This window comes from Sapajus apella, unplaced genomic scaffold (assembly GCF_009761245.1).
Source record: "Sapajus apella isolate SASKATOON/1434 unplaced genomic scaffold, GSC_monkey_1.0 scaffold31, whole genome shotgun sequence".
NCBI lineage: Eukaryota > Metazoa > Chordata > Mammalia > Primates > Cebidae > Sapajus > Sapajus apella.
In genome coordinates, this window is record NW_022436971.1 from 22,089,694 (window position 1) to 22,099,896 (window position 10,203).

At 48.6% G+C, this 10,203-nt stretch overlaps 1 protein-coding gene across 4 annotated transcripts in view; it reads left to right on the forward strand.

Moving 5' to 3' along the window:
- Window positions 1-10,203, forward strand: part of EIPR1 (EARP complex and GARP complex interacting protein 1) — a 161,020-nt gene that overhangs the window by 20,872 nt on the left and 129,945 nt on the right. For all 4 annotated transcript variants that reach the window (XM_032294252.1, XM_032294251.1, XM_032294254.1 and 1 more), the window contains exon 3: window positions 7,704-7,836. In XM_032294252.1, the coding sequence (XP_032150143.1) occupies window positions 7,704-7,836 (133 nt within the window). The remainder of the gene's footprint in view (window positions 1-7,703; window positions 7,837-10,203) is intronic.

A 10,203-nucleotide genomic window follows, 5' to 3' on the forward strand; every position in this document is an offset into this window, starting at 1 on the left:
ATACGTGTGCGCCAATAGGAAGCAAGGGAAAGATGAACATGGTGCCACAGCGCTCCCTTCTCCTCTGTGCACCACGGTAGACCTGGGGAAAGGTAAATGTGGTACCACGGGGCCGCGTGCCCTCCTGCGTGTGCATCCCTGTCAAGAGAAATGAAAATGCAGTGCCACAGTGCCACCTCCTGCTCTGCACTTCCTGGTTTTCCTCTATGAATTGTGCCCTACTTTGCTATCTGAGAATTTTGGTCTCACTATATGTATACATATTTTTCTTTTCTTTTTTTTTTTTTTTGGAGACAGAATCTTGCTCTGTTGCCCAGGCTGGAGTGCAGCAGCGTGATCTCAGCTCACTGTAACCTCTGCCTCCCAGGTTCAAGTGATTCTGCTGCCTCAGCCTCCCGAGTAGCGGGCATGCACCACCATGCCTGGGTAAGTTTTATATTTTATTAGAGAGGTGTTTCACCATGTTGTCCAGGCTGGTCTTGAACTCCTGACCTCAGGTGATCCACCTGCCTCGGCCTCCCAAAGTGCTGAGAATACAGGTGTGAGCCACCACACCCGGCCTGGTCTCACTGTATTGTTTATGCCCCAATAATATATATATATATTTTTTTACAGAGTTCTACTTATGTCTTTCTGATTTTTAGAGTGAGAGGCAGCTCTCGACTGGAAGGAAGAGCTGGTACTTCAGCCGCGTTCTCTGCTACCAGATGCAGCTGGTGGCATCGCAGTGACCCTGTTAGGTTCCAGCCTCCCCCGCAGCCCCTGACCATACACTGCGCAGCCTGTCTTACTTTCTGCGCAGTTCTGAGAAGCGTGCTCCTGGGGCACAGGGAGTTCCTAGAACGTGGAGTCCTTTTTCTCCCCCACCACCAAGTGTACTTTATAGGCCTCATGGGCAAGGACTCTTAATACCCTGGGTTTTAATTGCCTAAGAGAGAAGTATTAACATGTTTACGGAAGTGGTGGTTATTGTATGGGACTCATAAGCATTGGAAAATCTGTAACACACTTAATAACTCTGTCACTTCCTGTTTACGTTCTTAGCTAAAGGACCAGTATGTGTTTCTGTTAGAACAAAGGGATCTTAGAAATGCAGTCGAAATGTACAAATGCTGGGAAGAGCCCAAATGTACGAAAAGCCCAGAAAGGGTTGGTGCCTTGCCCAAGGTCACACAGCCAGGAATGGCAGAATGCAAATGAGAAACCAGGTCTCCTGACTGGCAGATCGCTTTCATGTCAGCGCCGAGCTGAAGCGTGAGGCCGACTGCAGTAGAAACTGTTTTCAGGGTCGCTTGCTGTAACTGGGAATAAAGAAACCAGCGGTATGGGCCATGGCTTGTCCTGTCCACATCTGGTCCCAGGCCTTATTCTGCATAACTCTTAAGGGATTGCCATTGAGCAGGTGGGTTTAGTAATGGATAACGTGGCAGGGAAGCATCTCCTGTCGTCTGCCTGGTGGCCATCCAGGGTGAGAACTGGGGAGGTTTGCTGTCAGTGGCCGAGGGGATCTCCTGCCTGTGGGGAAGCCATTGGATCATTCACTTTCCCTAGGAGGGTGGCTCTTGAGTTTTAAATATCCAGTCTTATTTATGTGTGGTATTTTTTATTTTTATTTTTTCTGCAGAGATGGGATCTTGCCATGTTGTCCAGGCTGGTCTTGAACTCCTGGGCTCAAGCCATACTCCTGCTTCAGCTTCCCAAAATGCTGGGATCACAGGTGTGAGCCACTGTGCTGCCCCTCCTCCCCTCCCTTTTTTTTCCAAATCTCAAGATTTTTTAAAAAGTTTCAGTTCAAAGCGCAGGTGAAATGGACAGCACGGCGGCCTCAGCTCTGTACTCAGCAGCCTGGCCCTGGCCCATGGCCACACAGCCTTTCTCTCCAAGCCTGATTCTTCCAGGAAAGGAGGGAGAGGTGATTAAGTTCATCTTTACAGACTTCTTAATACATTTTTATAACTCTTTATTCTAAATCCTTATAGTGTCACCTATGGCCTTAGCCCAGCACTGGTAAAGTCAACTTTAAAAATTTTAATGATGATTCAAAATGACTGAGTTTCACCTTCATTGTAAACAATTAACACATTAAAAAAATCCAATGTGGCATGAAAAGTCGAAAGCAACATTTCAGCTCTGCTCACGGGGCGGCGTCTTTCCCGGCCTGCCTAGATGGTGCTAACGGATCTTTCTTTGGCCTCTAGTAATCTTTTGCGTTGCCCTTAGTTACAGTGTTTCTGCTCATGCTGCTTGTTTTTGGAGCCGGCCTTTACCTGCATATGTTTATTTATTTATTTTTTTTTTTGAGACGGAGTTTCACTCATGTTACCCAGGTTGGAGTGCAATGGCGCGATCTCGGCTCACTGCAACCTCCACCTCCTGGGTTCAGGCAATTCTCCTGCCTCAGCCTCCTGAGTAGCTGGGATTACAGACACACACCACCATGCCCAGCTAATTTTTTGTATTTTTAGTAGAGACGGGGTTTCACCATGTTGACCAGGATGGTCTCGATCTCTTGACCTTGTGATCCACCCGCCTTGGCCTCCCAAAGTGCTGGGATTACAGGCTTGAGCCACCGCGCCCGGCCTGCATATGTTTATTAAACAAAACAGTTGTTTATACTTTCAGGTGAGCTGGGTGTAGAGCGATGCCCTGAGAACAGAGTCCAGGTACTGGTTCTTCCTTCCAGCTGGGAGCTGCCTCTCACTCTGGCCTGCTGCTGCCCTGCAGAGCAAATCACAGGGCAGGCGGCAGGGCTGCAGAGCTCGCCAGGACTGGGGGCTCCGGTAGGCCTGGCTCTGCCGTGCGTGACTGAAGGAGCCCAGGCGCCTCCGCTCTTCAAGCCTCGGTCTTTTCACCTGTGGACTGTGGTTAATAGTAATATACTACAGGGCTATTTCAAGGATTAAGGCGCCAAAGTGTATCGAATACTTAGCCTCGTGCCTGGTGCAATGTAAATTCAGCCAGTGCTTTGTGATTTTTGCTGACCGTGGTTGGTGGCCTCCTCTTTGAACATCCCATGTTAAAACAGCTCGTGGAGATGTGTACTTTGCACTACTCTATGAAGCATCCATAAAATAAAGATACGTGGGAAAATCTCCAGACTTGTTAGGCTCAGAAATGAAGGTTAAAGACCGTTTCTGTTGCAGTGTCCCAGACTAGGAGATGTTGAGGAGGAGGGGTTCCTGTCTCTGCCCTCTGCATGCTTGCTGGCTGGAGGAGGGGAACCTAGAGGAGATGTGTGCAGCCAGGAGCGGAGTCTCATTGGAAAGCTGTGCCTTGTGTCTTCACAAGAAAGAAAACAGCTTGATGGGGAGAAAGGTGGGCCCAGGTGGAGGCGAGCCTGTGGGGAGGCAGGAGACAGGAGATAGGGTCTGCTGGGACCTGGAGCCAGGCGGAGGGGCCAGCGTGGGGGTTGCGCTACACACGCCCAGAAAGCTCCCGGCTGTGCCTGATGTCCTGGTGCATTTCAGAGGAGCAGATTTGCAAAGAAGAACATTTAAGTGCATCCCTTTTTTCAGTGCTAATGGATTTCCTGATAAGTAGGAAATGTGAAAAATACTGAAGAAAAAAATTCCCTAGCAACATAAAAATTATTTCTGATGTTCTAGATCACCTATGGTCTGTGTTCACACGTGATGGTGTTGTATAATCACATGACATTTTGTAGCTTGCTTTTAAAATGTACTACTCTTGTAATATTTTTGGTATTAATAATTGCTCTTAATCATCATAACTTTTAAAGCTATATCACATTTCATAATATACTTTTTTTGTACATTTATTCTTTGGAGATTTAACAAAATCAAATTATTGTTTCAGTTTCTACATTTATATAGTTCTTATTTACATATTATGACAAACCTTCTTCTAGAAGAATTGGACAAATGGTAATGTGGACCAGTTCTAACATACCGGCTGCCACCACTTCGAAAAGGTTGGCTAATATAATAAATATTAACTGGTATATGAAATTCTCATTTTTAAATTTCTAAGTCATTGGTTATAATAAAGAATGAATTTTCTTTATGTATTTGTGACTAGTTTTTACTCGAATGGATTTCTGCCTGTAAGGTATAACTGTAGCTTACCGTGCATCCACGTGCACACATTTAGAATGTATAACTGTGGGCATCTTTACACATGCATGCAGTGATTACCCACACCCATGTGCCCTACACACCCACGTACCCTACACACCCACACCCTCCCACACACCTGCACCTGCCCCTCACCCACACCTGCACACACATGCATTCACACCTATGTACACCTCCCATACCCGTGTGCCCACAGACCCTCACACACTCCCTTACACACACACCTGCACCTGCCCCACACCCACACCTGCACACACGTGCATTCACATCTATGTACACCTCCCATACCCGTGTGCCCACAGACCCTCACAGACTCCCTTACACACACAGCTGCACCTGCCCCACAACCACACCCGCACCTGCACACACGTGCATTCACACCCATGTATACCTCCCATACCCATGTGCCCACAGACCCCCACATGCCCCCTTACACACACACCTGCACCTGCCCCACACCCACCCCCACACATCTGCACCTCCCCGACAGCCACACTCACGCACATATACACGTGGGCCACGTACCCATGCTCCCATACACCCACGCACATGCATAGGCCACATCAATGCTCCCACACACAGGTGCACCGCTGCATGCACACCCACCCACAGCCACGTGCCCCTGTGCCACAGCCATGGAGAGCACCCTAGCGGTCCCCTCCAATTCTTGGAGTCTGTGCCAACTGCAGGCCTGCGGTGACGGTCTCTGTTGTAACCCCGTGGTTCTGCCTCAGGTCATTGCACAAGGTGCTCCTCCTTGTGTCTGATTGTTCTCAGCGCTGCCTGTGCGTGTGTTGTTACTTGTCATTACCAGGAGAATTGCATTTGTGAATATACCACAACTGATTTACCCATTCTGTTGTGTTTTATTTATTTATTTTATTTATCTTTTTTGAGACAGAGTCTCACTCTGTTGCCCAACCTGGAGTGCAGTGGTGTGATCTTGGCTCACTGCAACCTCCACCTCCTGAGTTCAAGTGATTTTCTGCCTCAGCCTTCTGAGTAGCTGGGACTATAGGCATCCACCACCATGCCTAGCTAATTTTTATATTTTCAGTAGAGACAGGGTTCCACCACATTAGCCAGGCTGGCCTCAAACTCCTGACCTCAAGTGATCTGCCCGCCTTGGCCTCCCGAAGTGCTGGGATTACAGGTGTGAACCACTGTGCCCGGCCTGCCCATTGTTGATGGACCTCTGAGATGTTTGCTGCTTTCGGCTGTCATAAATATATCTGCCGTGAAAATTCTTGCACTTGCCTTTTCTTTGTGGTTTGTAGGGTCCATCCCCAATTGTAGTGATATGGGATCTTGGACATATGTATTTCTGCCAAATATTTTTCTCGATATCACTTAGTAATTACTTAATAATTAATAATATAAAACGTGTGACAGGTCCACAGAGGGAAAAACTGTTTATAGGTAAACTTCCCTTGGGCATGGAACAGAAAAAGCGCACAATAAAGGTTCATGTATAGAAACAAGTGCTCCGTTACTTTCCCTGGCTCTTAGATGTGTGGTTTGTAATTGGAAGCTGTTCACTGGGAACGGTTTTGAACCTGCTGTGAAAACCTCCATGGGCCCTGATTGGCAAGCGCAGGTGGGCATGCTCACTGGGCCCCTGCTCTGCATCGGGCAAGCCAGCCACATCCGGCTTTTCCTTGGCCCCAGGCCCCGGTGCTGGCAGCCCTGCTGCACCCCTGGGAGACTCTGGGCAATGGCCGAGTCTGAACTCCCCTCTGAGCAAGTCCAGAATGACTCCTTAGGGGGACCTTGTGTTAGTTTGTTCTCACACTACTATTAAGAAATAACTGAGACTGGGTAGTTTATAAAGAGCAGAGGTTTGATTGGCTCACAGTTCTGCAGCTGTACAGGAAACAGCAACATCTGATTCTGGGGAGGCTTCTGGAAGCTTCCGATCATGGTGGAAGGCGAAGAGGGAGCAGGCACCTCGCATGGCAGAAGCAGGAGCAAGCGGGGGGAAGCATGCCGCTCACTTTTAAATGACCTGGTCTCAGGAGAGCTCGCTGTCGTGAGGACATTACCAAGTGGGGATGGCGCTAACCCATTGGTGAAGGCCCCTCCCCCATCACCCATAGTAAACGTGTCTCATGGCACCTCTTTCTCTATCTTGTAAGCCAGAACCTCCCACCAGGCCCCGCGTACGGCCCTGGGATTACAATTTGACGTGAGATTTGGACAGGACGCAAACCGTATCAGATCCTGGGAAGGGCAATTGGAAGTAATGAAAGGGCCATCTGAGGCGTGGATGATGCGCAGGTGCTGCTGGGTTTCGTGGGGACAGTTTAAAAACAGCATTTAATGTTTGTTTTGATTGCAAAAGTATTGCACAGTGGGCCAGGCACAGTCAGTCCCAGAACTAATTATGCAAAAAATGTTAGAAATACAAATAAAGCACAAAGAAGTGAAGGAAAACCACCTCTAATCCCACCATTTGGACGCCGCTCAGGTACCTGCCAGTTCTCTTGTTTGGACACACACACTTTTTTAAAATAAACAAACAAAAAAAGGGTGTAGCATTCACACAGTTTCTTTCATTGTTTTCTGCCTTATTTCTTTCATACATTCTCTTCTAAAATGTGTATTACAGACATCGTTCCATGCCACTAAGTAGTCTACAGTACACTGAATGGCTTCATAATATTAGATTACCATCAGGTACTGCAGTTTTATTTGAATCATTTCCTATTACCAAACATTTAGGTGACTTCTAATTTTTTTATTACGTAGTTGACTTCTAATTTTTTTTTAATCATAATAGTCATTGCAATAGTAAACGTACTTGGATATAAATCTTTTATGCAGATCCATGAGTATTTTCTTAGTACACATTTAAAAGAGGAATTATGCTTTCTCATTGACTCGGGTATTGGTAAGAAATTAAATGTGAAATCATTTTAATTCCTCAAAAAATTATCCTGGAAAGCATGGAGATAGTATATTTAACTTTTTTATGTAGTGGCTAAAATCTTATACTATTTAAAGATGATAGGCACCAGTGGCTGTGGGACTTGTTTTTCAAAAGAAGATGGAAGTGTGTGAATATACAGCCCTTTCTCACCCTCGCCTGCCTTACTCATGTCTGACGTATGGGTTGAGTTCTGCCCATACAGATAGAGTGGGCCAGGCACGGTCAGTCCCAGACCTAATTAGGCAGCCTCGCCCTGCCCTCCCCAGCAGCCACACCCTGCTGCCTCTGCCCTCCCTGGAAGCCTTGCAGCGGGCTGGGAGGACCTTGCCGACATGGACAGCCCTGGGCAGCTCTGGCCTTGGCACCAGCAGAGGCTAAGTCTTCGAGCCACTTGGGGACACAGCATTTGGTGCCTCATTTCTTTAAGACTGGATATGACCAGAGGGCAGTCTTATGTAGCTTGCAATCAAACATGCACCACAGGGATTTTTCTGCCTTATCTTTGGAGAGGAGTCCAGTAAGAATTAAATTATAGGAGTCCATACTGTTGGCATAATAAGTTAATTAAAGCTGTATCTGTCATGAAATGTGCATGGGATTCTTCTTGGTAATCGTGATGTGAATGAAGGTACTGAGGAGAGTGTCTGAGATCCTGATGTGCCCTTTCCTTGTGTTTGTAGATCCACATCATAGATTTTGACGATGAAAATAACATTATAAATAAAAATGTCCTCCTCCATCAAGCGGGCGAAATCTGGCACATCAGTGCGAGTCCTGCAGACAAAGGTGTGCTGGCGACCTGCTACAACAGAAGTAAGTGCAGCTTTTCTAAGGTAATCTGGTAACTGGAGGCAATTTGTAGGACTGGTTTTGTATTGCTAATGGGTTAACACATGACTTAAAAGATTTAACCTTTAATGAAGGTGTTGCATACATAGAGAAGCTGTGCTGTTGTAAGATGTTTGCAGAAATTACTGGAATCTTAAGATTCTAAGAATGGAGGCTGGAATCAGCTGTTCCAGGAACGTTGACCACTTGGTCAGGAGAGGACAGTGCTGGAGGTTCTTACGAGGCAGACACCAGTGTCCCGATGCGGAAACCGCGCTGTGGGAGCAGCAGGGCGGACACCGGTGTCCCGGGGCGGACACCGGTGTCCCGATGCGGAAACCGCGCTGCAGGGAGCAGCAGGGCGGACACCGGTGTCCCGATGCGGAAACCGCGCTGCGGGGAGCAGCAGGGCGGACACCGGTGTCCCGATGCGGAAACCGCGCTGTGGGAGCAGCAGGGCGGACACCGGTGTCCCGATGCGGAAACCGCGCTGTGGGAGCAGCAGGGCGGACACCGGTGTCCTGATGCGGAAACCGCGCTGTGGGAGCAGCAGGGCTCCACCTCTTTGCCGTAGTGTCTCGGTGACCGTCTTCCAGTCCGCTGGTAAGAGCAGTTCTGTGCACACACGCTTGTGGGCTGGGGCTGTGTCTGACAGGCCTCCTCCTGGCCGCCGTTGGACTGTGCAGGCTTGCAGGGCTCTGGGGCCGTCCGCCGGTGTCAGTGCAGACATCTCAGTCGCTGAATGGAGCCTCCCTTTCCCCAGTTCTGCTCATTCTGTCGTGATCAGTAACTACTTTCTAAATTCTGGCTCTGTGGAGAGATATCTCGTAGGATCTTTCTCTACTGTGTAAGCCAGAACAAAGTCTTGGTGGTTTTCGATACGCAGCTTCTCCAGTGTTGCCTTCATTCGCCCCACATGCTGAATGACTTTTTAGATACTTGTAATGTGTTCTGTCTGATCTTCCCTCTCATACCCTGGGATTAAATATTACTTCAAAATATTACTGTGTAGGGATTGCATGGCTCATGTATCAGGCAGGTCACCAGGATGCCCTGGTCTAAAGTTCTGTGATTAGGCTCTGCTTTCACCAAGTTCTGTGTATGTTTCCTTCCACTTTATTTATTTTTTTATTTAGAGATGGAGTTTTACTCACCATCCAGGCTGGTGTACAATGGTACGATCTTGGTTCACTGCAACCTCTGCCTCCTGGGTTCAAGCCATTCTCCTGCCTCAGCCTCCTGAGTAGCTGAGATTACAGGTGTCTGCACAACGCCTGGCCAATTTTTGTATTTTTAGTATCGACAGGGTTTCACCGTTTTGGCTAGGCTGGTCTTGAACTCCTGACCTCAGGTGATCTGCCCACCTAAGCCTCCCAAAATGCTAGGCTTGCAGATGTGAGCCACTGCGCCCAGCCCTCCTTCTGCTTTAACTTCATGGCTGCCCTGTGTCTGCCCTCTGAGGGTCCTGCCTTCTGCCTGGAGGGCAGTGTGGTATGTGGCTGAGTGCAGCTGTGCACCTCCCTCCTGCCAGCAGGAGGTTGGGGTCCAAGAGCCTCCTTTATTTTGTCTGCTCTCTGTGCTGATTGGCCCAGCTGACAGTGTCTCAGCCGAAACACATTTCTCAAGAATTGGTGTGTCTTCAGTAGATTTCCTGGGGCTTCACTTCCTCAGACAGGAGCCTAGCTGCAGATCTTCTAGAGGTGATCTCTTCTCTGCCTTAGTCTCCTGCTCAGATGGCCAAGGGACTGCTCTCTTCACCCTTGACCCATTACCTCCACCCTTCACCCTCCCCTCCACCCTTCACCCTCTCATCTGCTGAGGATGTGTGAGGCGCTCCCTCAGCTTCTTGAAAGGCGTTCCCTAGGACTGCACTCTGACCTCCTGACCTACCCTAGGCTTTAACCACGTGTGATGTGGCCCATCCTCAGCCTTTTCTCAGGGACACACGCTCCTGACAGTCGGGGCATTAGTCCATTCTCGCACTGATATGAAGAACTACCTGGGACTGGATAATTAATGAAGAGGTTTAATTGACTCACACAGTTCTGTAGGCTTAACAGGAAGCTTGACTGGGAGGCCTTAGGAAACTTACAATCACGGTGTGAGGTGAAGGGGAAGCAAGGACCTTCTTCAAAGCCAGCAGGAGAGAGAGCAAAGTGGGAAGAGCCACACACCTTAAACAGCCAGATCTCCTGAGAACTCACTCGCTGTCCCGAGAACAGCACGGGGGAAATCCACCCCATGGTCCGCCATCTCCCACCAGGCTCCTCCCCTGACATGTGGGGATCGCAGTTCGAGGTGAGATTTGGGTGGGGACACGGACTCCAGCCGTATCAGTTAGGCTTGGGTGGG